The 27,837-nt window shown below is 38.3% G+C and overlaps 1 protein-coding gene across 3 annotated transcripts in view; it reads left to right on the forward strand.

The window, feature by feature from the left end:
- Nucleotides 1-24,253, forward strand: part of DYNC1I1 (dynein cytoplasmic 1 intermediate chain 1) — a 313,654-nt gene extending 289,401 nt beyond the window's left edge. For all 3 annotated transcript variants that reach the window (XM_047847119.1, XM_047847137.1, XM_047847127.1), the window contains 3 exons: nt 1,861-2,001; nt 6,154-6,279; nt 23,323-24,253. In XM_047847119.1, the coding sequence (XP_047703075.1) occupies nt 1,861-2,001; nt 6,154-6,279; nt 23,323-23,433 (378 nt within the window). In that variant the 3' untranslated portion in view covers nt 23,434-24,253. The remainder of the gene's footprint in view (nt 1-1,860; nt 2,002-6,153; nt 6,280-23,322) is intronic.
- The last annotated feature ends 3,584 nt before the right edge of the window (nt 24,254-27,837 follow it).

Below are 27,837 nucleotides of genomic sequence, written 5' to 3' on the forward strand. Positions count from 1 at the left end.
CCAGCTACTCCATCTCAGTAAGGAAAAATGATACAATCGTGCCACTTTAAGTTGTCACTGGATATTCAGATTCTCTGGAGAAGGAAGTTTGAATCACCTAGTCCAAAGCTCAAGAGGAAGAAAGAAGCTATTCGTAAATAGCAAGTTGACAATTAACTTTACCTCAGAATCACACTGCAAGCATGGTATACGATAAACATTCTGGCATAAAAGAGTTATAGAATATTAAAATACAAAAATGTAAGGCTGATGTCCATTTAATTCTTTCTGAGGTCTCAATATCATATGTTCTTTTTCAAATCACTCCCCCATTAGACACTTCTTGCAAATACAGCACATCTCACACATCTACTGCCTACCCCCTGCATGCACAATGGCCCATCTAAAATCTTCTGTGTTGCTACAATAGTATTAGAATTGTGTTCATTTCTGAGCAATGTCAAAGCGATATAATTCATGGAAAGAGAAATCACAGTTACTACCCTAACAAATCTTTGCTCTAGGTTTTTGTCTCTCACCGATTTTTCTCACTTTCACATCAGCAAGTGCATTCTATGCATTTTACCTTTGCTAACCATACACATTGGGAGTTCACTCGAACATTTGGAGCTGTTACCTACAGAAACATTCTTTGCACATTCTATGCATAAAGGATTTGATTGTTCATATTGTGTGTTATATTTTTTGATCTTATTCCTCTGGCCTGCACAGGCATTTAGCCGAACCCAGGAAGAGAATACAGACAGCTGACTGGATGAAGAAGACATTGTGGAAAAAAACTCCCATTGTTTAGATTTCTGTCAGAGGATATAAGAATACTTAATTTCTTTTATCTCTAGGGCTTTCATTATCATTTAAATTTCATTTTACATTAATTGATCAGGGATTAGTAAAGCCATTATGCAGAAATTAGAATAAGACAAGCCAGATGGAATGAATAATTCATGAAGTCCAATTACGTTTTATTTCTGGTGTACTTTCAAACTTGCCTCTGACTTCTGTGCTATTTTGATGTGACAATATTCACTGGAAATCAAGAGTGCCATTTTAATTTATTGTATCCCTCTGGAGTAGAAGCATTTGTATGCAGTGGGGGGTGTGCTAATGCTTTCCCCCAAAACACCAATTTCAGGGCTGTTGGAAATACTGGGTGATCTAGAAAATGTGGTTCATCTTCTGTGAAGGTTCAGGGATTCTACGTTGAGCCACGCCAGTCCACCTGACGAGGCAAAGAAACTAGGGTCTTAGAACCGCGAGATTTTTAACCTCCCAAAAGAGCTACACAAATCCCTTCAAAATATGTGTTCCCATTCCCGCCGCAAAGGAACCATTAAAGTACGAATTTGGCCTGGAGTTGGCCTGGAAGCAGGCATGCAGCTACAGAAAAAGACCACGAGGTGGCAGGCGTTGCCTTCCATGCAAGAGGTCCGGGGCCGCCGGGCCAAGCGGGGGCTTCCAGAGCATCCCCGCGGGTCTGATCCCCGCAGGCCGAGCGCGGTTGGGTCTGGGCTCCGAGCGACTCGCGGAGCGTAGCCTGGCGAGAATTCCGAGCTAATGGGCAGCCCCGTCCACCTGCATGGAATGTCTCGTACGCCTGTGTCTGAAACCGCCTCCCCCGCCGGTCCCAGCCCCCAGTCCCCTAAGAGTCCCCCCTTCCCACCCACCCCCTCGCCCCCCGGTATTTATTTATGCCACTGGACAGTTCTAGTCACATTAAAGCTGCGGTTCACCTTTTCGAGGACTTTCATCTCGGGAAGTTTTATGACACTTTGTGAATGTGCAAAGTTTTTAATTAGGCTCGCTAGACAGCCCGAGGCAGCGGCAGCGCCACAAAGTCTTCACGGTCTCTCTGCTTTACAGCACAACAAGCCGCTCTACTCCTTTGAAGACAATGCAGACTATGTGTACGATGTCATGTGGTCCCCCGTGCATCCCGCGCTCTTTGCCTGCGTGGACGGGATGGGGCGCCTGGACCTCTGGAACCTCAACAATGACACCGAGGTGAGCGGCGGCGCAGGCGCCCGAGTTGGGGGGGGGGGGGAGGGCTGGGAGGAGGGCGCAGCCGGCCTCTCTCCGTCTCCCCCTCTCTCTTCCCAATGGCCTTTTTTGGACTGACCCTTCAACTGCAGCTGGGCTGCCGACCCCCTTTCTTGACTGCTCTGAAGGGAACTGGCAGATGCACTGGCCCCAAATCATTTCATCTCACGTCATCCCCAAACCGTGGCCGATCCTGGACAATGGACGACCCTTTGCAAAAAGCAAAACGCTGTGTGTTCACGCCTTTCCCTGCGGGAAAGGATACACAGGCATATTTCAGAGCAGTGTTGAAATAACTCCATTGGCAAGCACTTGGAAAAGTAAGCTTTTGTGGACGCTGACCCGAGATTGAGCTTTTAAAAAGGGTTATTTGTCAGTGTTTGCTATTGGTACACTTTCTATTTTAAATTCATAAGAGATGATTCTGTTGACCCTTTATGTTTAGATCCATCCTCCATTTGATTTTTACAAGGTAAAATCATCTTTATCTAAAATGCTGAACTTACAGGCAGACTTTTACAATAGTTTGCAACTCTGAACATGTTAAACTTAGTGTTTGAAAAAAAAGCAGGATATCAACATGTCACATTTAGAGAAGTGAAAAATGGCCTCCCCCCCCCTTTTTTTTAAAAGGGGGGAATGAATAATAAGGAAATATTCTTTTTAAAAATTATGCTATATACATTTATGTTTTAAAAAATTCTGCCATGTGCATTTTTCCTTTTGCCCACACCCTCAACAGTACTGAGGTGCTAACTCAGCTACTGGGGAGAAGGCTTGTGTCTTTTTTAACATGAATATTAAATGTCCTTCGATTTAAAAAATAAAACGTTCTCTTCAGCACTTCCCGGCTTCTGATTCAGGGCACCTCTCCGTAAATAAGAAGGGACAGGTAAGGGGAACAAGCATGTAAACTGTACAAGTGGAGAACAAGAGAAAGGTCTTTTGAAGTGTTTTGAGCAGGAAGCAGCTCAGCCTTTTTAATTAGGAAGCCTATAGCTGGAGGATCTGAGGAGGAGCAGGCCCCCTAGTATTTTCTGTGGGAGGGGGCAGGGAAATATCCCTCAGGTGTTATTATGGAGCCTCTGTAACTTGCAAAATTATATGCATCTCTGACCACTGCCAAATAGTTACATTTTCAAATATTTCAGTTTGAGTCTTTTTTATTTTCTTTTGGCTACAAGAACTGTGTGACAAAGATAAGAGTTATGTGATGAAGTATCTTTGAAAATAAGCAAAAGGCATAAATGTGTGCAATGCCCATCATTTTTGGATGTTGAAATGTTCATAACATTATTGCTCTTCATAGAAAGATGCTGTTATTCCACATTGTGATGGTTTCCCAAGGTCTTTCATCACTGTTGATTAAAATCATATTGCTTCTATCTGCTAGAATAAACTCATTCACTTAAATCAACCAAAAGACACACGTTTTCCAGGTTGGCTTAGGAGACCCCTTGTATCAGAAATCAGGTTTAGTAGAAATGATGCTTAGGTGATGCCCAACTACGATGCAGTGGAGTGAGTTCTACACATGCCTTAATAATTCCTATGTAGCTGTTCTTATTTTGTTTGTAGTCTGCTTTCTAGGTAAAATGAACTTAACATGTCCACAATGAAATTGTCAAAAAGGAAATTAATTGCCAAATATAATTTTTCCCTTCTCTTTCTCTAGGTATCAAGGGACAACCACATAAGAGTTTTGTAGATAAATATTTTTTAAAAATCATTATGGGCCATGCAAATTGCTTAGTTTTGTGGTAACCATAATTCTGCTTTCAGAATACTAGTAGAAATGTCGAGTCTGATTCAAATCCGGTAATGAACTGAACACTTTTTTAAACTCTCGAATGACTTTTACCTCCTATCAAGTTGAACAAGATTTTTCAAGTGTTTGTTGGATTAGGATGTAAATTTGTGTAAAAAAGAGAGAGAACCTGAATTCCCAGTGGGTTTTGTTGCTGTTGTTGTTGAAATTACTGTACCTTTAGACCAAGTTATTCCAATTGCTCCTATGCAAGGATAGTTCATATTCACCTACCTGAGTATCACTCCACACAATGTAGTAATTTAGGCAGTAGATATGCTGTCTTTGCAATTAAAATGATTGAGCCTTAAAAAGTGTGAATATAACTGTGAAAGCAAAGTACAGAAGTAAGAGAGATAGAGTTCAATATATGGATTAATTTCGTTATAGACTGATCACCTGTTGAAGGGTCATTATGAGTAAAACTAATAAAATATATTTTATCATTTACTTCATGCATTTGATACTTTTTTAGCACATATAATAGGCTGTGATAGTCTTTTTTTTAACCATTTATAATATTTGAACTGAAGGTATTTTTAAATGGCTAAAATAGTATTTGTCCCAGTTTGCTATATTACTTAATTCTTAATAAATATGATTCTTTCAAATGTATTAGGCATAATTTAAAGTGTATCAGAAATCAGTTTATTTTGAATGATTAATTTTTAACATTCATATTGAGATTCAACATTTTTATTCAATTTTTGAGATTGTTCATTGATAAAATCTGATGTTGAACAGAGTTAGGTTTATAAAGTATGATCCTGTACGATCTCCCTAAATTATGGTGTTAAAAACTAACTCTGAAAACTGTATGGCTGAATCTCAGATTTGTTTTCTGAGCAGCGCACTAATAATAAAGCATATTGACAGAATTATGGCCCATCTAAATTCACATTGTTTTGGCCTTTGAAAGGTTTGGTTAAAAATTCAACCTCCTGCCGGCACAGCAGGCACCTTTATTGTAGAAATTGTGTATTTTTTAAAAAAATAAATGAGTTGGGGACTTTCGTTTTACATTTTTGCTCACAATTGACATACAGTGATTTAAGCAGGTAAAAGAATTTTTATTGATTTCAAGATTAAGTTTAAACATAGATTCTTACATATGATGGAGTTTTTATTGCTATTTTAAAGATAGGTATTGGGTCAATAATCTCACATAAACAGATGGTTTCAATTCCTTGAATAGCAGAACGCCGGGAGAGCTGAGGCACAGTACGTCGAGTTTCCATCCTAAAACGACCTGTTTAGGAGACACAGGTCTTAAACAGTGGCATGAGATGATCTCTAGGGCCCTCCTTTCACTCTATTTTTTTCTTTTTGTTTCAACATTTACTCTTTTGCTTTTTAATGGCCTGTTGTCATTTCCCATTCCACGTTCTTGGAGAAGAAGCAGAGATGCGATCTTTACATCAGGTATAAAGTTCCAAACTTAAAGACAAGAGTTTACACAACTGTTGATACAGAGGGGTGGGCCCCCTAAAACGTCTTCCTAATACTACGGCTCTTGTCATAAATGCTGCAGGTTCCATTTCAGCACCTCAGTGTATTTCAATAACTAGTATGATAGTAATTATCAGCATTGACAGGTTTCAGTGTTTGTTAAAGGACATGGAAGGCCTCTTCTACAAACAGGGGCTGCAGTCCATCAGGGTATCAGCCTGGGGACATCTCCAAACTTATAGAGTGCTTCGTCCATCCTGGTACTGACAGGAAGGGGGGAAATAGGAAAAAGGAAAAGAAAAAAAGAGGAGAATTTGAGGTTTTGAAGCTTTTCCACCTGCACTTTTTGTCTTCTTCTGATCATCCCTTCCCTGATGAGGTTTTGGAGGATCAATACATATTTTTTCCCTGAAGACACACATTAATATGACCTTTATTCCACTATAAACCCCCTTCCTGCCTTTTATAGTATCCTTAATCTTGGTAAATCCTGAAATCTCTCTCTCCATCGATCCATAAATCTTGACCTGATCGTGAAGTATCACATTTAGCTGCTGTGTTTGTATGTTGGATGTACACCCTGCATAATCCGGAGAAATATTTGTCACTCATTGCCCATTGACTGTGGAAAAAGACTCTCCCTCTTTTCCTTTTTTGTTAAAGTGTCTCCTCTCTACCCCTTAATTCAGTGGAGCATGTGATTTAAGAACAATGAATCCTTTTACCCCTGCACAGGGACGTATATTACTTCATGCACGTGAAGGCAGTGGTGACTCACCCAGTTAAACGTATCATGCTAAATTTGTGTATCTAAATTCATATTCAGAGATTCTTTATTGCTGTTGTAACCTCTTTGACAGGTCCCGACAGCAAGTGTGGCCATTGAAGGGGCTTCTGCCCTAAACCGTGTTCGTTGGGCTCAAGCCGGGAAAGAAGTTGCCGTTGGAGACTCAGAAGGCCGAATTTGGATCTACGATGTTGGAGAGGTACATATTTTTTGGTTTACAGGTTTGGGTGTTTTGGTTTTTTTTTTTCTTTTTCCTTCTTTTCTTTTCCTTTTTCTTTCTTTTTTTTTTCTTTTTCTTTTTCTTTTTCTTTTTTCTTTTTTTTTTTTTTTTTTTGACTTGTGTGTCTAAAGATCTAGTGAAATTATTGACATGACCTGTGGGCGACAAGAGCCCTCTCAAGTGCGTTTGCAAATTTCCATTGACTTCAGTGGGAGTTTGGTAAGACTTCCTTAGGGCCTAATTTGGTCTTCTGTCTCCATACATGGGCCGCTTTAGTTAATGATCCAGGCTCTTTCAGAGAGCTATAGAATTCCCACCCATCCTGTGATAAAGCATGGCACTTCCCACCAATTTCACGAGAATGGAAAGTTTGTCCAATGCATCATGCTAGCATTGAATTTGGAATTTGTTAAACAAACAAAAAGTCCAGTTTTCATTATGTTCACTTAAAGTGTATACTATTACTCTTTAGTTAAAATGTAGCCAATTAAAGAGGCTGAGGTTGTGCTCCCTTCACAGTATATATATTAAAGAAGCTGAAGTGAATCCGAATTTGTACTATTTTCATGATATTCAAAGTTATTCTACGAGATATATATCTCTGGTATAGCTACATTGTATTACATACATAATGTGTTACATTATATATGAAGTATTCCTGAACATCATGGCACATATCGAAGAGCAAAAATCTATATCTTGTATTTCAGATAAATCTCTTTAAATTTTTATGCTATCTTTATTTAAATATTACATTATCAATCAATTGTACTTAAACGTATCTATTTTTACTAAATGGGAAAGTGTTGACAAAAGCTTTCATTTGCAATGAGGTTAAAGAATTTTTTCCTTAAAGACAAAGAAAATATTGAACTTTCAAGCAAAACAAAACAAGAGTGCTGTGTAATGCTATTCTGGTGTAATATGAATCTAGAATTTGCATTCCAGGGGGAAAATGTACCACATTTGTATGTATAACTCCCTGGACCTAGGAAGTACTCTGTGCCTGCCTGGTGGATGGGTTTAGCTGATCACACTGACAAGGTTCCGTATGGTTTCATCAGTCGGCATTCTGTACATTTGGCAGAGTCCCGGATGGTTTGTCCTACACTGCAACGATTTATTATACACTACTGTATGTGGGGTTGATTATGTTGAAACGAACTAGGTGTTGTTGTTGCTGCCGCTTTTAATTCAGCCAGAAAGAGAAACTGAAGGACTCTTGAGATGGGAATTTTCTATTTGGGGATGTGCACTGCTAAGTAAAACATTCAGAAACCTCTCAGCTTTACTGCATGTTATCTATTTCATTAGACACCTCCTTAACCACTCCTGATGCCACAAGCTGAGTCATCCCAACAGCAACAAAGACTCTGTTAATATTCATCCCCAGTGGTGAAGATACAAATGGTCTGGTGACTATTGACGTAGTTTGGAGTCTTTGGGAAAGAGAATACCTTCTGAATCAAAAACACTGCCAATGGCTTTATAGCAATGTTTTCTTCAATGATTATTCTTTATATTCAATGCATCTTTTACACTGTCTTCATCAAAATAAAACTAAGCAACAACAAAAACCTTCTTCATTAGTTCATTTACTAAAAAATTAAAAAGCTAGCAAAGAAGAACATTAAAAAACAAGGTTTTTTTTTTTCTCTCTCTCTTTTGTTTATAACAAGTGTAATTGTGGGAGAGAAATAGATGTGGAGGCATGCTCAGAGATGAAATGGCAGAAAGTAGATGAAATTTAAACTCTGTTCTCTACCTCCCTTGCTTGTTATACATAATGTCACTTAATCCTCTTAAGATCATATGCAACAGTAATGTTTTGTCCAAAAGGGATGGAAAGTAGAATAGTTTAACAATCTGGTCTGTTTCAAGAAAAGTTTTTGAAAAATCTTTACGTTGACCACAGATATTATATATATATACATATATATGTATATATATATACACACACATATATGTATTTGTTGTTATCTATATGTAACATATATGTATAATGTGTATGCACATACATACATATATACATACACACAATCCCCATGCAATAACACAATATGACATATATACAGAATGTTCTGTAATAAAGTGATTTTATAGCCTGTGGACAGAATTACTCAAATATGACTCATATTTTAGGAGCAAAAAATGATTTTGCAAAAGTTGCCTTGGCTGATATGTGGCTGCTAAAACTTCCTTCTAGGTTGCTATCATCATTTCGAAATTGTAAAGTGTTGTTATACTCATATTTCTACTATCGTAGTGGCAGGTCAGCCTGGTTTTCATTTTTGTATTATTGCTCTTACTTTCCTAAGTGATATTACAGACTATAGAAATGTCTGCAACTATAGACCAGTCTCGTCTATTGTCTGGAGTCTAGACAGGCTATAGAAAAATCTCTGTGACACATAATAGGCCAAACAATTTGTAGGGTTGTTTATCCCTACAAATTCACTACCCGGAAAAAAAAGGATATACTATTTTATTGAGAGTAGGTAATATTATATAATCTTCTAGTCCTTCCCTGAATGACCAAAAAAAAATCAGGATAGGCTTATACATTTGAACAGTTTTTTTTTTCTGTATTGTTTAGTCAATACACAAAGCAATCTATAGCTCAGAAAAACTCAGACTTAAGATAATTTTGTCTTCACTGTAGTTTTTTTTCCTAAGTATTTTTGAAAGGTATTTACAAATGTAGCTCATATTTGTTTCTTTGGAAAGATAAAGGGGAGAGGTCCTTTTCTCTTTGCTCATCTCTAATGCCTATTCTAAATCTCTGAAGGCCAACTCTATATACAGAGTCTCCATGTACTGAAAGGGAAGCGGACCTTAGCTGAAGTCCACTTCTGAGAGACGGTAGATCACTTCATGGGCAAATGCCGCCATTATTGTAATTACCGCTGTCTCGTTCACCAGTCTAGAACTGACAGAGCTTAGCTGTACTTACTAGAGAAGGGCACCCTCTAAACAGTGTGTCCTCAGCCTTCCAAATCACCTAAACTGCAGAAAGCCAGACAGAGTGTCTTCACAGCAAACTGGCCCCATTTAGAATTTGAGGTCAAATCTAAGGCTCGTGCATGGGTGACAAGAGGGAAGGGGTTTGAGCAGGAAGTGATTTAAAAAGGGGAAAATATAGAGAGAAAGAAAACATATGGCATTGAGGATCAAATTGCTAGTAGACTGTGCTACCATTATCTGTATTCAGAATTGGTCCTCTGGTCCCCATTAAAACTGAACCCCTCACCAGGGTCATGCTGGCCTTTGGATGGAAAATCTTGCTTTATGGAACCCTCTCAGAAAGAAGATGAAACACTTTTAAATAAGCCTTATAATACAATCTGCACAAGAAAGTAAATGGTAGTTTCTAGAGTATGCCTTGTTGATCCATTTTCTTTGAGACCTCAGTACACTGAATAGGTGTCTGTCTGCAGGAAGACACCTCATGTCCATTTCTCCCTGGTTGATTTGAGGAGAGGGGAGGGGGCAGCAGCCTCCCTCTCACCAAGGTCCTATTCCGAGAGTGAGGCTGGCTTCCTGCTTCCTGCTTGGGTTACCTGTGCAGTCTCACAGGTGCTGTGCATAGAGGTTCCTTCAGCTTGGCTTCATGCTTGGCTGTCACCGTCTTGCAACCGTTCAGAAATTTTTCAACAAGGCACCCCACATTTTCATGTTTGCACCCCCCTGCAAAATTATGTAGCCAGTCTTGCCACAAGAGTATCGTTCTTAATTCTACTCATGATGCAAATCAGAAATGAAAAATTATGGCCTTGACCTAGACTGTTAGGAAAAAGGAGAAGTCTTTAGAAAGGTGGTCATTTGTAGCACATGTTGTATGATCTTATTACTTATGTCTTAAGACTATTTAAAAATGTTGAATGGAATAGCAAAGGCTGTAGATTATAAACATCATGAGGCCCAGAAGAACAGAGCTGAAACCGTATGGATATTCTCATTCACTCCCCATACCCTTGTTTTGATCATACCGTAATTTTAACCGAAAGTATAATAGAGTTTGGGGAAAAGATCTCTATGATGCCTACTATGATTTGGAGTGGAGAGGGACAGCCTTTCTCTGTCACTTAATTGTCACACCATCATCAAGTACTGCCTGATAAGAGATTTCTGTGACTACCAGTGGAGATGTCCCTATTCAAATCTAGGTAGACCTGCTTCCTCTGAGACCTGATGCCCAACCAGAAGAGCCATGCAGAAAGGGACTTGGGTGCCACCGGTGGTTAACAACCGTCTGCCTCATCTCCTGTCCCAGCTGAGGCTGCAGCTGCCACCGGGAGTCTCAGCACACGATCATGCCCTCTTCTATTATGTACAATTATCTTCCATGACTTTTAAGATGATGGCAGAGAGAAATGGCTCGAATCCAGATTTGCTGATGCAATTTATTATGAACTTCTGAAGGGGTAAACAGAGGATTGTGTATGAGCTCACTGAAATCAGCAGATTGAGTATGTCCATCTGCCCCCTACCCCCTTTTTTCCTTTTTGTTGCATTTAAATGGCTAAGGTATGAGTAATATCTTGGGATATATGACTAATGAGGTAGAGTATAAAACAGCAGTGTTTCCAGGTAGGCCACATGATGCTTTGTTTATATAGCACACATTTTTGGTTGTTTGATTTTAGCATTGTAGCTGGAAAATATACTGCACACATTTATTTTCACAGACAGGGGTCTATTTTCTTTGCGGAGCAGGTGCTCAACTCCCATTAGCATAAATGGAAGTTATGTGAATTCAGTGAAAGACAGAGAAGATCCCTTTTATTATTTGGCTATAATTTTTATTCTGTTTGTGCATCTTAAAAGTTATTAAAATAGACAGTGCTTGCATGCACCATTTACATTTTCTAAAATGTAAAGTTAAAGATGAGCCTCGCTCTTGAATAAGTTTTGAGGATCTTTCTCTTCAAACTGTGGGATGCAGTCTGTTTGTTGTGAAGCTGTATGATCCCATTCAATTAACTGAAACGCGGAGAAGATAACAAGTCATAAGTTAACTCCAAATATAACCTGAAAACACTGTGTGTATGCTGCTTCAGAATACACCCAAAGAGGACTGTTAATCATTGTTGGATTTTTTAAATGATGTGTGAACACACATATTCTAAAGAATTAAAAATAAGAATTACCCACCACCATGCCTCCTTTACTGAAGAGCAAGCTTTTATGTATGTATGTATGTGTGTGTGTGTGTGTGTATATATATATATATATACATATACATATATATATGAAGCTGATTTTAATAGTACATGGGCCAGTGAGTATAGAATTATTCACGTGTCCTGATGATTGATAGTCAGCCTATCTACCTGTCTGTCTTGCAGATGTGTTTTATAGAAAGCCCGTTGCTATTGTTAATGCTTCAGTGCTGTCACATAGATGGGCTGTCATAAATATCCCCTAACAACTATGTTTGCTGCTTATCTGAATTAGTTAGAATGCTGTTTGCAGCTCCAGTTTTAAAAAAAGCAGTTTATTCTCCACCTCCTGTTATTTCTTTTTCCATTAACCTCTTCCAGGGAAGATTTTGTTTTCAGTTGTGATAAACACACATAAGTTTCAAATCCCTGATTATATTTCTACAATAGCCAAATGATAAGATTCCAAAGTCATTTTCAGCTTACAGCAGAACTTGAAAAATAAAACGGCAACTTAAAAACAAACTTGGAGACGAATAAATCTGTGCACCCTTAGCTATTATTGGTTTGGTATCCCACGCACTAATTACCTAAGGAAACATGAATTCATCTTTGCATTTTAACCCTGAACTTTGACGGCATTTCAAATCGCTTGTTTCATACGACTCTTTGGGGGCTAAAAGAATAGCAGTCATTTTATTACAGATTTCAATAAATACAGTAAATTGGACATTTGTTAATATATTACAAGGGTCTTGCAAAATTCTTGGAAAGGAAAACTGCAGGTGAATAGGAGAGATTAAATGTACCTGCACGATTTAAATCTTCATCTGAGTGCATTTTAAAGCTCAAATGAAAAATTAGGATGACAGTTTATTTGGGATCCCGACAGGAAAAATGGCCTGTGAAATACACTTCAGAATGGTAGTCCAGGTGTAATGTCCAGGGACTATTAAAAAGTGCCTCAAACAGTTTCCGTAGCCCGCTAGCACAGGGATAAAAGAAAGCGATTCGATCAGCCATCTCTCTTGCACCTAAAATATCAGTTCAGTATAGAGGCATCTGAGAAACTGGAAGTGCTGAGAGTGCAAGAGAATTTGAGTGACGCAAAATAAATACAATACGTTTCTGGTTTGTAAGTGGATTACACTTAGTCGATAATTGTTTGCTTTGTGGAACTACTTTGTGTTTGCTAGTAGGACAGGGCCTAGGTCAATTTTCCACAAGAAGTGTGTGCCCTGAATATAAATAATCCCCGCTCCGTGGGGAAGGGGTGTGCAGAACACAAAATATGAAGTTTAACTGAGATTTCGGGGTTAATTCAAATAAGAGTCCCATAATGAAAAAGAACTGGATTTGAAATCAGTTCATTTAATGATGGTGCTTTATGAAGGCTATTATCCCCCGCTGATGACGAAGCTGAGAGCATGGCTGAGCCTCCAGAAGGGAGAGGGAGCTGGGCTCGGGTTACGAAGGTCCAGTTATAATCACCCCAAACACTTGTGTTTCTCATTAAGTGAGTGTGGCCACAAGTTGCTAGATTCTTGAAGGTCTTTGCAAGTCCTGGCTTATTCTTCAGTGAATAAACAATATTATTTTCTTTAGCTGATGCCAAACACTTCTTCTGATATCCCTCCATGGAGAAGAAAGGACTTTGGCGTAAGTTATTCTGTGGTGCCAAACCTCCAGATAAAAACTGAAAATCCAAATACTTAGTTCTGTCGACAATATCTAGATATTCGATGGCATAGAAACAAAGCATTGGGATTTTCAATGGGACTTTTCAGTTTTTACCTGAATTTTTAATTGCCATAGCCACAACACTGTGCAGTTAAGTCAAAAAACACCAAGGCATATCCGTATGAGCAGATTTGGGGTGCTAATAAATATAATTACATAAAATAAGCTACTTTGAAGTAATATGTTAATTCATTTTCTTGTCATAATAAATTACATGTATTTGAAATAAAATAATTTGGTTAAAATGTAAGATTGTAATTTTAATATTAACTTGATTTCTTCTAGGAAAAGTGCTTAATTGAAAAAGGAAAAAGAAAAAGCACTATTAATTCCAATTAATGTTATAATTACTCATCTTATAGTGAATGTAGTAGTCATGGTTTTCATTTTGATAATTATATATGTGAAAGACTGTAATTAAACTAATTATTATATAAATAGTATGCTTATTCAGGTACATTAGTTTATAAAAATGAATTTATAGGATTAATATCTTTTCAATCTACTTTTTCTCTGGATTGATAAGAAAACACTTAACGACTTTTATGTATTATGGAGAAGTTGATTTGATGAAAAGAAAACCCTAATATCTAACTTTATAAAAACCAAATTAATGTGTGCATACTAATTTGCAATATTCAATGAAACTCATATATTCCCATTTTGGTGATAAATGGCCTATGAATATAAACCTTCTGCAACAAGTACCAGTTTGTATAATTAATCATCTTTATGATTCTTCTGTAATTTCAAACTGTCATCTTCAATAGCAGTTTGGATCTTGAAGCAGTCATTAATTATAGTGTTAAATTTTTTCATGGCTGACAAAATTGTTTAGTTTTAGAATTTCAAAACTGCTAAATTTTATCTTGAAAAATTACTGCTTAGAACAGTAGCCTCAAATCACAGCTTAGACCAGCCGAGCATGAAGCGGCTCCAATCATCTGTGAGGCTAGATTAACACTGGCCTGGATGGAAATGGAGAGTTGTTTGTTTCTTACAGGAGTACAGGTGTTACTATTGGTGCATCTAAGATACGATAGGAAATCAAGTACCTGCCTATGCGTGTTTATGTGTAAATATTTATATGTTATATAGGTGGGACTTGCAAAGTGAGGGAGTGAATCATTCTATTCTAATTTCAAAGAAGGTTTGCATGGATTTCTGAGAATGTCAGCTATCAGAACATCTTCTCCATTTTAAAACATGAATTATTTATCATTTAGGAAATATCAAAGCTTAACATTGTTGAAGAAATTTTGCACCCTTCCTTTTTAGGGTGGCAGATAAAACTGATCAGTGGTCCATTCCCTAAAATCTTTCTCCCTCATCGCCAGCTAATAGTTTCTCAATATGTAGATGAAATATTTCATTTTTATTTATCTTAACATTAAGGAACCTTTGGTAAAAAAGTGAACGTGTTCTAGTAGCCTCAAAACCAGCCACCCTTTTGATTTAGATTTTTCTTTTTTTTTTTTCAGTTTGGCAGCCCTCCTTAGGTTAATCACATTCCTCAGTAAGGTTTTTCTAATGTTTAGAGTGGCATGTCCACAGAAACATACACAAAGTAGATACTTAACAATTAATTGTCTATTTGAGTGGGATAGCCCAGCCTTGCACAGTGCCTGGCACATAACAGGCACTCTATAAATATTTGGGTGAATGTTTCACACGTGAAAGTTGAAGGTTAAGGGAAAGCTTAATTGTGTGAAGCATTCAGAATGCAGCCTCCAAGTTGGCTATCGACTGATGGACAGGAAAAATAATCCATTTAACTATGTTTGCACTGAGAAGGATATATAGAAAACATTTTAAAAAGAGGGCTTGTCCTTCTTCCCCAATCTCTATCCCACTCCCCCGCCCTCTTGTGCTTTTAAAAGTGAGCGATTGGCCACTAGTGTAATGAAAGCCTAACAGCTGATTCAAATAGTTGTCAAACCACTGGAAAAACGCTTCCTTTTCATTGTGCTTTTTTTGGACACTATAGATATGGTAAATCATGAACTACATTATAAAAATACCTCTTTTATGCCCAAACATTCAGTAGGAGGGAATGACATTTCTTTTATTACCTCGGTAAATGTTTCTAAGGTGTTTAGCAATAAGCTTTCTTTTTGTCAAAACTGCTTAGATGCAGTGGTTGCTAGGAATTTACTAGAAAACCTATAGTTAATAATATCAGGAAGAGAAAGGATATATGTTTAGTCAGCTAATATGACAGACTAGCTTGAGTAGCCCATGCTTTTTTCATTTCCCTGTCATTTTCTTGATCTTTTCTGTTCTAGAAAAAGAGTGGTAATTGAAGTTTTAAAAGTTTATTTTCCATTATTGCCCATCAGCCAATGTTTTTAGCACTTTTTCCATCTTTTGGACAGAGGAATAGATTGTTCCAAATAATAGAAAAAAATAATGCTTAAGAGATTTCTCAAGAAAAAAAAAAGGATGAGATTTTAATACAAATGTGAACAAGGTCGTCCGTAGACCTTAGTACATTAACTCTTTCTTCTTCAGCTGTGTGATTTTTTTCCCTCTCTGCAGGTAAAAACTCCAGAATTTTTTCATGCTTCCTATAATGTGAAATTTTAACATGAAGAAGTGTTTATTTTTTAAGAATAGTGTTTAGGGGCGCCTGGGTGGCGCAGTCGGTTAAGCGTCCGACTTCAGCCAGGTCACGATCTCGCGGTCCGTGAGTTCGAGCCCCGCGTCGGGCTCTGGGCTGATGGCTCAGAGCCTGGAGCCTGTTTACGATTCTGTGTCTCCCTCTCTCTCTCTGCCCCTCCCCCGTTAATGCTCTGTCTCTCTGTCCCAAAAATAAATAAACGTTGAAAAAAAAAATTAAAAAAAAAGAAGTGTTTAAAATAATTTCCTTCAATGGTTGCTGACTTATTGAAATTGATATAGACCCATATTTATTACTATTTACCTTTGATTTTATGTCTCGTCCCTCTTTCCTTAATTGGGTGGTAATGGATTTTTTTTTAAAGTAGTGTTCTAACCTGCTATAAAAATCAACCACCCATTTAAAGATACTAGCAAAGAGAACTTTGGCAGAGAGATCTCAAGCTTCACGGGTGGATGAGGGGTCCCTTAGAATAGGATTTTATGATAAAATAAATTCTTTCTTTCTTCACCAAAAATAGCCAAATAATCATCAGATTACTCTAGGTTTGCATGCTGCTAAATTTCACAGAAATTTTAACCTACTGACCGGGAACAGCAGATGCTACAGAATGGAGACTAATGTAACTTCTACTTTCTGGCCTTCCCTAAAAGTGCTGTAAATACTAAGTTACCACACAGACTATCTTTTTGTGGTGGAATACTGCAGTGTATTTACCCCTTCTGTATACTGCATTCTGGCTTGGAATTTTGGTCCGTGGTTTCATCCGTTGTTACCAGTGATGCTAGACTCCCCCAAGAGTTAAATACAGTGGAGCTTGTATTTATGTGAAGCGAGTAAGCTTGGTCTTTCCAGCGGCTGTTTCATTGCATATTACCTCCCACTTTGCTTCCCTCTGTGTGTGTGGCAAAGGGAATTGTCCTAAGAAATATCGGCTTCCTCTGAACACAAACGTGTTACCAGTAAATCCACAATCTCCTGAATTGGGGTGCCGTTAATAATTGCACTTTTAAAAAACCTTTTAAAGCTTAGAGGGGTTTAGTCTCTGTGGAAACCCACATTCGCTTCCACGGTCTCTGTAAATGCATTAAAAACAACAAAAAACCAATGCATATTAAAGTGAAAAGGTGATTTGCAAGATATCTTTTTAACAGAAAACTTTAATTTTGGGGTTCATACAGAAGTTGTCATTTATCTGTTCAGAATCGATGGCTAACGTAATCGTCCCAGGCTTTTTTATAGTGACTCCATTTAATTAAAAGATTATAAAGATGCTGATGAACCACACATCGATGGAATACTTGTCCCCAAACTTGGAGTCCTACTCATTTTCATTTGTTTGCCGTGCTTAATGTGTCTGAGAAACCAAACTGAAATTACAAAATAGCTTCCTGTCTTAATTGTCCAAGATTTTTAAAAATTAACCTACTTTTATATAAGCAATGCTCGAGACATATTTTTACCATAAAAAAATCAGCATTGAGCTGGTAGGAGTTACTGCAGATAATGCAGCTTTTTCAAATCAGCTGCCAGGTACTATAAACCCCTTAAAATTACTAACAAATGAGGGAGGCTTGACTGTGGACTGTTCAAAATTGTTAGCCATGTGCTTATAAAAAGGGACACATGAATGATATTTAACCCTGGTCATAAAAAGCCATTTGATTTTTATAACAGTGTGTTCAGTGGTTACAAAGCTTTATAACTTGAGCTAAAAATGTAGAATCCCACTGTAGAAAGTGCCATAACAAGGACAGAGCTAGGGGAAGCTGGATTGGCATACCTGAGAAATTAAAAATATGCATGTATATGTAGACATATCTGTGGATGTGTATATTTATAAGGAGTAATTATACTTTAAGTTTGATTTTTTAAATGAGCAATAAAAAGTACTCCGGCAGAATTTTTCTTGTGATCTGAAAGAACCCTTTCCTCATATCCAGCTCATGAACTTTAGGTATTATTAAAAGTATGGCTATTTAGGAAAGTATTTGTGTGGGTTTTCAAGAAATCAAATGTAATAAAAATAAGGTATATTTCTAAAAAGAAATGCAGCTCTATACAGGTGAGAAGAAGGAAATGGAAGAAAGAAAAGGAAAGGAGCAAAAATTACCCCCTCCAAATGGAAAAGAGAATAAGCATGAAGGACAAATAGGAAAAAAAAAACATCATTTCCTCCAGTTTCATAATGTGCCAAGCACTGTGCTAAACCCATTATATTTGGCAGTGGAGGGGGTGTGCATGTGTCTTATTTAATATTCGCAACGCTCCTAGGAGATGGGTCTCATAATTCCTTTCTCACAAATGAGGAAGTTAAGATCGGAGACGTTAAAACAGTCTTCATACGGACATACTGCAAGTAAGTGGCAAAGCAGGGAAAGAAACTGTGATCTGGCTGATACTGGAGGTGGAAAAAGTCAACCTTGGCTCCATTCTCAAAATTTAGTTATTCTGCAATCTTTGCCTGTCTTTAAGTGCACCAGAAACCCAGGCCAGACACCTAGTGGTTAGGCTAGTTTTTGGGGGGACGGGCTGGGGCAGCATCCAGAGGTGCCCTCTCTTCCCTTCAGGCAGACAGGAGGGGCAGATCCATGAAACAGCCTCAGAAGTAGGGAGTCGAGGGGACTAAAATGATCAACTTCCATAAAATTTCCACAGCTTTTACACTTTTGCTTTTTATTTTTGACCTTTTATCTTCTAAGAATCTTAGAAGATTAACTACAGTCTTTAGACTCTTTTAGCAGGTGATTCAAAACACTTACTTGCCTGCCATTCTGCCAGTAAGCTGGCATTTCCTAAAGGGGCGAGGCTCCTGATTGGCCCATTCTACTGTGTGAAAGTTAGGCGATCTTTAGCAAATCATTTAGCTCCCCGGTCTTCTATTTCCTACCTGTTAAAAGAGGTCCATGCCTTGTTCCTTAATGTCCTCACATAGTAAACATCAGAATTATTTTAAGAAAATAAAAACAAAACCACAAAAATGCTATTGAATCGGTATGCATGCCATTTACATATATCATTCGGAAGAACGTGTTCAATCTGAGTGACAGTTTAAAGAGAAAGAATGCATGACTATTCCATGAAGAACTCATGGTATTTTCTTCACTTAGATTACCTCTCTCATCCTCTTCACATCTCTGTTGATAAATGGGTCAGACATTATCATCCCCATTTTACAATTGAGGCAATGAGAGGTTAAGTGCCTGACCATTGCCAGTAACCAAGATGAGAACGGGACTTAAGTCTCCTGTCCAAATCTGAGCTCCATTTTACCTCCTCCTTATGGCCAAATTGCTACCTCAGAAACTATCTATGTTCTTAGTTCCCTCGGTTGTAAAAATAGGCTCATATCATATCTATACAAGGTCATCACCCTTAGAGGGAAGATTTTATCATCTCGGGAATTAGAGCCATGGGTGCTTGTGGCATAAAAATGCTTTATACATTTCACAAAAAAAATTAGAAAAGTCTTCTAGTAGGGGGTGTGAATGGGCTTGTTGGGTGCACCTTGTACATGAAGCACTGGGAAAATCTGAATCATCCCTGACCTAGGATGTGGACTTTGGCAGATGAATCTGAAGGCAGAAAATGTTTCCAGATCCACTGTGGTTCAGTACGATACTGGAAGAATTTTTACAAATCCTTCTTTATGGTATTCCCTTGATATAACAATGGGATATGACATTTCCTTCACAGTGCTTTTTTTATTTTAATTAAAATTATTCATCATGATGAAAAACTTGTGACTATTTTTCCTATCATGAAATATTGTTCAAAAATTATTCTAAACTGTTTTTTTCAAGTGGAAAACAAATCCACAGTGATGCTCTAGGTTTAGCCTTTAATGCCTTGATGGAAACTTAAAGAGATGCTGAAGCCTTGTCATTAACATGCCATTTGCTTTCCTGCTACTTACTTGACACACAACACACATCGGGACATGTTACGGTTGTCACTGTAAGAAAATAAATTTTAGGCTATGCATGTTTTGAATGTCAGTTAAAAAAACAAAAAAACAACAAAAAAAACCCCACCTGTACCAGTATTCACACATTTTGACCTAAGAAAATATTATTCACTGCTGTATCTTTAATCCCTAGCACAGTACCAGGCATAGAGTTGGTCCTCAGTCCATGCTGATTGAATGCGTTTGTGTTCTGGTTAGAAGAACATGAGAGCAGTCTTACTCTTTAACTAAGAAACATGAACAAAGAATTTTCCTACTTAATGATTAGGGTATTACTGGATTAAAGATGTCCTAGAGAAAGTCTGAAATGAATTTTTGCTCTTGAGCCTCCAGCTATTTGTTTTTTGTTTGTTTGTTTAAGTTTATTTATTTATTTGGAGAGGGAGAGGGAGAGAGAGAATCCCAAGCAGGCTCCATACTGTCCGCACAAAGCCTGACGCAGGTCTCGATCTCACGAACCATGAGATCATGGTTCGAGCTGAAACCAAGAGTTGGACGCTTAACCGACTGAGCCACCCAGGTGCCCCCTTTCCAGCCATTTCTAATCAGAGAGAACCAGGTTAGAAAAGCCAGGAACCGCCAAGGATAAGAGGGACAGTTCTGTCCAAATGGATGCTGGTTACAGCCGCAGATGTAAAATGAAAGGATTGGTCTTCTTGTTTGTTAGGACCACTGTTTGATCTTACCTACAAGTAATTCAAACGCCAAAAATTGTTACTTTGGGTGTGGAAACAGCCTGTGAATGCACGCTCACACATTCAAGCTAAGATTATTCTTAAAGTGCTTCCTGACGGTGATACTTAATTCTAAAAACGGGGCAGTGTGCAGTTCACCTTCTAAATCTAACATTACAGTCATTGTGGCTTATTTTTATAGTCAACTAAATGAGAAAGTGTAATAGGATGAGGTAGGTAAATTTAAGTTTCTAGAAGCTGTTGTGCTTGCACTGTGTGTGACTCTGGAATGTTTTTTGTTGTGGTTTTGTGTTTTGTGAACCAAAGCAAACTAACATTTTTGTGAAGTTTATGGTATTCTAGACAGAAAAATACTTGGCAGGATTTTTTTTTTAAACTTCTAATATTTCCAACCTAAATGGAACTTTCACAGATCAAAGAGAGGACAAGATATGTTAGAATACTATTAATGCTTTTGTGAGGGCAAACCTGTACTTTTAAGGACAGGTGTTGGTATTCTAGTACTATTATTCCCACCCCTGGGGAAAAGCTCAAATGTAGTTCTATTGTAGGGTATTTTTGTTCCTTTATTAGAAACATTTAAATCTGATAAAATTCACTTTTAACCAGTTAGATGTGCAACATAAACGTCATAAATGATACTCAGTTCTGTCTCAAACTGTATGTATCTGGGCATATATTCAAACCTTAATGGCTCACAGTCTTAATTAGTATCGTTTCTTAATGGCCTTGCCATTACTACTGAATGAAACTATGTGAAACATATTTACCTGTTTTCTTATTTTAGCATATAGTTTCTATATATTGCTATCAATAAAACATTATGCATGGCATCATATGTTAACTTGTACCGTTTCAACCAAGAATATACTGTTACGTTAAGGAGCCAAACTCCTAGAGCAATATACTCTATTATATATTGTATAATGTATTATTAGTGAGGACCGCTTTTTTCCAGGACTTAAAGTGATATGAAATTATGAGGTGCCTTAGCTAGAGTTTCATTATCCCTTATGTATTGGAAAAAGTCATAATCATGTTATCATGATTGGCTTTGTCTCTTCCTAGGCTTTAGTTCTGTGGTTCTTTTTGGGAGGACTTGTTAGGAGTTGGAGGAGAGAAAGGAAGTAGTGAACCTATTCTTTCATATAAATATGATACCAACCCGCTGCTGCTCAGGCTTTTTGTTAGCTCTTTTGTAGTAGCATTTGAAGTTTGAAGGCTTCATTTCCCCAGTACGGTATTTTCTAAAATTGAAGAGAAAAATGAAGATTGGTGGAACCTAGGAAAAGAGCTCAAAGTAGGGAAAATGGACTGAGCAAAGGGGGTAACAGTGTCATTCGATACTATTGTGAACTTATGTCATTGCCTAAGAAGAAATTTGAATTCATTTCAATAACTAGGGAAGTAACCATTCAAAACTCATTCATATGACTAAATTCATATGCATTTCTCAAAATCAGTAGAACTTATTCCCCTACCTGTATATCATTTCCAGAATTATATTAGTGAAACATTTAAACCTCAGTACTACAACACTAATTGCAAGATATACTCTGTAGACTGCTGATGACATCCCCCAAAAAGTTGTCTTAGCATCTGACATTATCATCCCCTGTAATAAAAATGTTAAGTTCTAATCATTTAGCTGTATATAGTGGGTAACTTTTCAGCTATAAAAATGATCTCAAAGCTTAGCTTTATTTGCTTCCTGTTTTTTTATTTTCAAAAATGTATATTGAGACGAATGTGTTATTAATGTTTATAGAACCTAGTACCTATAGATGGATTATACCCTCTTACAGGGCAATCCTCTAAGAAAATCACTCTACATTCTACATCAATTTTATTCTATATAAAAACCATTCAGACTTCTACTTGATCATGCTTCTCATCATCAAATACTTATCTATTCTATTTCAAACATTCGCAATGTATGTTTAAGCAGTTCATTTCTGGATGCTGTGTAGAGAAATCACTATCCTTTAAATCAGCTAACAGAATTTATACATGTAGCTTGTATCCGGTGGGATTTTCTCCTCACTGAATTGTGCATAGAAGAAGATATGCTTTGGGAAATTTTATAAACCTCCCTTTTTTGGCAAACCAGTATAGGATACCGTCTAGAGATGCAGATACTGGAGTTAGATGGCACTGGCATTGATATTTGCTAGCTACACAATTTTAGATGATTTAATCTTTCTGTGCCTCGATTTCTTCTTCTGTAAAAAGGAAATACCAAGATTACCCTACCTAGGGCTGTGAGGTATGGGTTAATACATGTAAAGCACTTAGAACAGAACTCTTGGCAAATGTTAGCTACTTATCACCATGTAAGATCTTGCTGAAAAAGCCGTATCATTATTTCATAGTAAGATTTCTTTGTATATGTAAGCTATACTTTTGCCATGCATATTAGCACATTAGCAACACTTTTAAGAAAGGATCAATAGCATTGACTTAGAAAGGCAACACCACAGTTATTTCAAAATCCTAGACAATTATATGCAGTTTTTATCTGCTATGTTCACTTTAACTCTGGTCTTATGATGAATTTTCATTACTGAAAGTTCTTTAACTGGCTACTGTAATTGTATAGTTTACAAAAGTTGTTTTTTTTTTTTTTTTTTTTAAGTTTCATAAATTCCATGAGTCACTTTATTCTCTTAAGTTGTCAGTTTAAGAGCAACACTTCAGGGCCAATTCAAGGAAGACGAAGATCTGGTTTCCTTTATATTCCAAGGGAAATGGCTGCTTCAGGAGGAACAGTCCTGTGGGCGTCAAGCTCTCAGTCCTTTAAGATCCCTTGTTCACCATTTTCCATTAATCACTTTGCAGCTTGCAGTTCCCCACAATGATGAATGGACCCGATTTGCCAGGACCCTCGTGGAGATTCGTGCCAACAGAGCTGATAGCGAGGAGGAAGGCACCGTTGAGTTATCTGCCTAATGGAAACCAACCATCCCCACCCTAGCCCCCACCTTCGCCTTCTAGAACTCAGCTCTGCAGTCATCGATTCCACTTGTATCCAGTGTCCATTCAGTAACAGTGTTGTGTGACATTTTGGGTGTCATATTGTGCCAGCTTTGCTCCAAGTATTCCAAATGTATCCCACCCTGCTTTCCCCTGACCTGAAATTCACCAGATCATTTCTATCTTTCTATTTGTCTCAAAAATGGGGGGGGAGGGGAGGGGGAGGCTTTACGGGTTTAGTTGTTGCCTTTTAACTACTTAGTAGCTGTATTTAATAGCTGGAAACCTCTGGTTAAATTTGTTCTTACATGCACTTCTGGCATAGTCCTATTAAATCCATATGAAGCCAGATATGATCAGGTGCAGATGTGGCGTGCTTCATGATATGGCACAGGGCCAAAGACTTGAGATGTGGTGTTTTACATGGTGACTCACATTATGAACGGATTTACTAGAAGAACATTGCTGCTCCTTATTTATTGTGGTGTGCTGCATGGAACATATTGATTTGAAAGCATTAAAATAAACGATCCTAGAGCATGTGCATAATGAGAGGACTGTATTGTCTCTCTGCTGCTGTTGAGGTTACATTAAGTTCCAAAGAACAATTACAGTATGCCAGTTCCACGGAGGACAAGAAATCTTTAGAGGTTCGTTGCAATGAACGGAATGAATTTTAATGCCTATTATTTCTAGGTACTTTGACAATATTTCAAATATAGTTGACCATTGATACTTGTCATTCAAGCTAACACAGTCCAACAAGAGTCTGTGGTTCCTGAATATGACACCAGTATTGCCAATAAAACGTTCCAAACCAGGTCTGCACCAGCGTGGATAAATCCTGTGCTTGGGGAAAGACTGATTCGAATGTTGCTATGACAAGGGGGTGGGGGAGATACGTTAGGGCCATGTTAAAGATTGATAATGAACTTATAGGCAACCAGCCTGGTTGGACTTAAACCAAGACTCTGGTTTTATTTTTACGAGGGAATGTGTGTGGTTTTCTGGAAAGCTTTCCCTTATCTCCTTTACCCGAGCCACTCTTGCCCCAGGACGGTCTCAAATGTTAAAATAAGAAAAACAGGTTAAGATGGAGATATACCAAATGGTCTACATATTTCTTTTTAAAAAGTTTACACCGTAAATTTATGTTTCTTGCTATTGGACTTGGAAATATGTCTGTAAACAATTTTAACAGAAAATTTTCTCAAAAATCATTTCATGCCTAGAGAGAATTAAAACATCTCAAGACAGACTTTCAGTTTTTCAGGGAGAGAATCTCCACGGTGCTTTGGTGGTAGGGACTCCTTGAACTGTGAGATTTCTTTTAAAAATAATGATATGCTTTTTCTTGAAGTGCCATATGGTATATAGATATTGAAATTCTTTGAAGGCAGGAATTAAATTTTTAAAAATAAAATATGAGGGTCTTAAATAGGTTTAAAAACAACCCAATAAAAGCATCAGGGGGAAAAAAAGCCTCTCAAGCTTATACTACACGACCAAGAATAAAGCAATAACCAATATGTAGCTATTACAGACCAAACTCTGAATGATTCCATGAGTAAAGACTGAAAAGTACAAAGGCCAGAGCCCCTTGTAGTAAGCACGTGAAACATTACATGAGTTTATATACATATGCATCCCACTGTGGTAGCTAGTCTCCAAAATAGTCTTGCATAGTGCTGTTCCATGGGGAATCTGGGCTGACCTGGTATAAATGATGGAATATGGAGGAAGTGATGCTGTGTGGGGTCCAGGACACGGTTGTGAGAAGACTTATAGCTTCCTTCTAGGTCTCTGGGCATACTCATTCTTGGTCCCTAAGCCAAGAAGTACAAGTATCTGTAAAAGAAGCACAACTATCCTGAGACCTCTGGGCCACACACAGGCCTGAGGTGACCATGTAGAGGCCATGAGGATAGACAGACTCCCAGCCAGCCCGCAACTATTCAAGTCATCCCGGCTTGTGTCCTGGAAGGGATGTGGCGGCCATGAAAATTTGCCTCTCTGATCTCCTACTGCAGAGAGTATAACTGACAGCTCCACCTGCTTTGCTTTGAAATCCACCCCCATGTTTGCTGAAGGTCATGCTTTCCACAGGTTTCTCTCAGCTGACTACAGCACGGCAGGGATACTGAGGCAGGCCTGTTCCTAGGAGATGTAAAACTTCCCTGAGAGGTAACTTGCTCAGGGACTCCCCATAAGCACTACTGAAACTTTATAGAACTGTACTGCAATCTAAAACTAATCTTCTTTCCTCCTTCTCTCCCTCCCTCCTATCTTCTCTCTCTCAGGGTCAGACCAATATCACTGTCTGATGGCTTGCCCAGCATGATCTAGGTGGGGACGACATGCTGGGCCTGACAAGAGAGTAAAGAGATTGACTATTCGCCAAAAGAGTTGCAAGAATTAACATATACCATTAGGGGCCAGGGGAGTAGCACTGAAATTGGATTTTGAGGAGTTTAAGGGAACCAGAATGTAAGACTGGATAGGCAAGAATCCACTGACTTTGAGATACTTTTTCAGGATATGTGATTTTATACTCTGGCAACGACCCCAGAGGAGGATGGTTGATACAGTAGTTCTTAGAAGTCTTGAAAAGCCTTCACTTCATGAAGTGAAAATGTCTGAGTTGCCCTGACGGATAGTACAGAAAGGAACAAAGAGGTTGAAAGAAGTATATAGGTTAGAATGGATATATTATGTAAGGCTAGAAGACACATCCAAGAATTATATTCCATAGGGAGGCCCAGAGCACACACTCTTCACCAACGCCATCAGCAACGAGCCAGTGAGAAAAGCATAAGCATCTTTAGGAATTTTAGTGGTGGCCTTCTCTGTACACCAAGGCTGAGAGGCAGCCACAGAGCAGGACTTCTTAGTATCTATGGGGATGATAAGACCCTAGAATAACAGTGGCTAGTTAACTGGTGGTAGTCAACCCCCAGAAGCCAGGAAGCCACAATGACTGTAATGGCCAGCTAGATCAGAGGAACAGCTAAGGAGGCTTTACCCATCCAAAGAACAAGGCATCCTAAGAGAAAAACAGGTCAGCTCAAATGGTGCTTAACATCTATCACCAAAAACATAAAAGCAAGAATGGAGGAGCAAGAAGCTGAAGGCAGTTACCTCAATAGAAAATCACAATCCTTTGCTCATTACCCAGACCTGAGCGAATTTTTTTGATCTAGAACTCACCGACTGAAGACGTGTCTAGCTTGCTAGCAGGAAGGACATCATGGCAAACATGTATTGTGACGACTTCCTCAGTCCTTCCCTGAAGGGACCTATGGCCATTGATTCAGAGCAATGCACAACGCAGAAAGAAAAATCAGATACCTCGACAACTATTGGATACAGGGTCTCAGTTCAGACTGAAACCCAAATCTGTGTCACAGTCCCCAGTTAGACCAGTAATTTATGGTGACTAGGCAGTATATAAAGTCCTCACTCATTTCTAGGTCACAATGGGGTTATTAGGTCTGTGGACCCACACAGTGACCATTTCCCCAATCCCTATGTGTTCAACTGGAACTAACATATTTGGCATTGGGTCCCTCTCTGGAGTAAGAGCTACACAGAAGGAAGGCCAAGTGGAGATCTCTGAAACTGCCACACTCCGCCTCCTCTTGCCAAGACAGTAAATGAAAAACATTACATCTCAGGGTAGGGCTGAGAGCATGGCAAACATTAGTGATGTTTTTAAAGCCCTAGAAGATGCAGAGTGGTGGTCCCTGACATTTATTCATTTAATACACCAGTCTGGCCCCTTCATAAACTAGATGGATCTTGGAGAATAACTGGAGTAGTGCAAGGTAAACCAAGTAGGAGCTCTGATCATAGCTGCTGTGTCATATGTGAAATCTTTCTTGGAACAGATTAATAAGGCCTCTGGTACATGGTATGTGGCTGACTGATGAATGCATTACTTTCTATTCCAACTATATAATAAGATCAGAAAGAGTTTATACTTATGCGGGAATAAGAACAATATTCATTTACACTTTTGTCTCTGTTCACTTCTTATCCTACACCATATTCTATGTAGGTCTGGACTTGACTGAACACCCAGAGAACATTACACTAATCCATCACATCAATGGCATCACACTGATTGGGCAGGATAAACAAGGGTTGACTAATGCACCAGAAGTCCAATAAGGTATATATACTCCAGAGGGTGGGAGATAATTTCAAGGAAGATGTGGGAACTCGCTACTTCAGGGGAGTTTTTAGAAATCCAATGGATAGGTCTATGCTGGGATATCCCTTAGAACTCCCAACACAAGAGGGAGGCACAGCACCTGGTAGGCCTCTGTGGGTTCTCAAGGCAACACACTCCATGTCTAAGAATACTGCTCTGGTCTGTTG

This window comes from Prionailurus viverrinus, chromosome A2, assembly GCF_022837055.1.
Source record: "Prionailurus viverrinus isolate Anna chromosome A2, UM_Priviv_1.0, whole genome shotgun sequence".
Classification (NCBI taxonomy): Eukaryota; Metazoa; Chordata; class Mammalia; order Carnivora; family Felidae; genus Prionailurus; species Prionailurus viverrinus.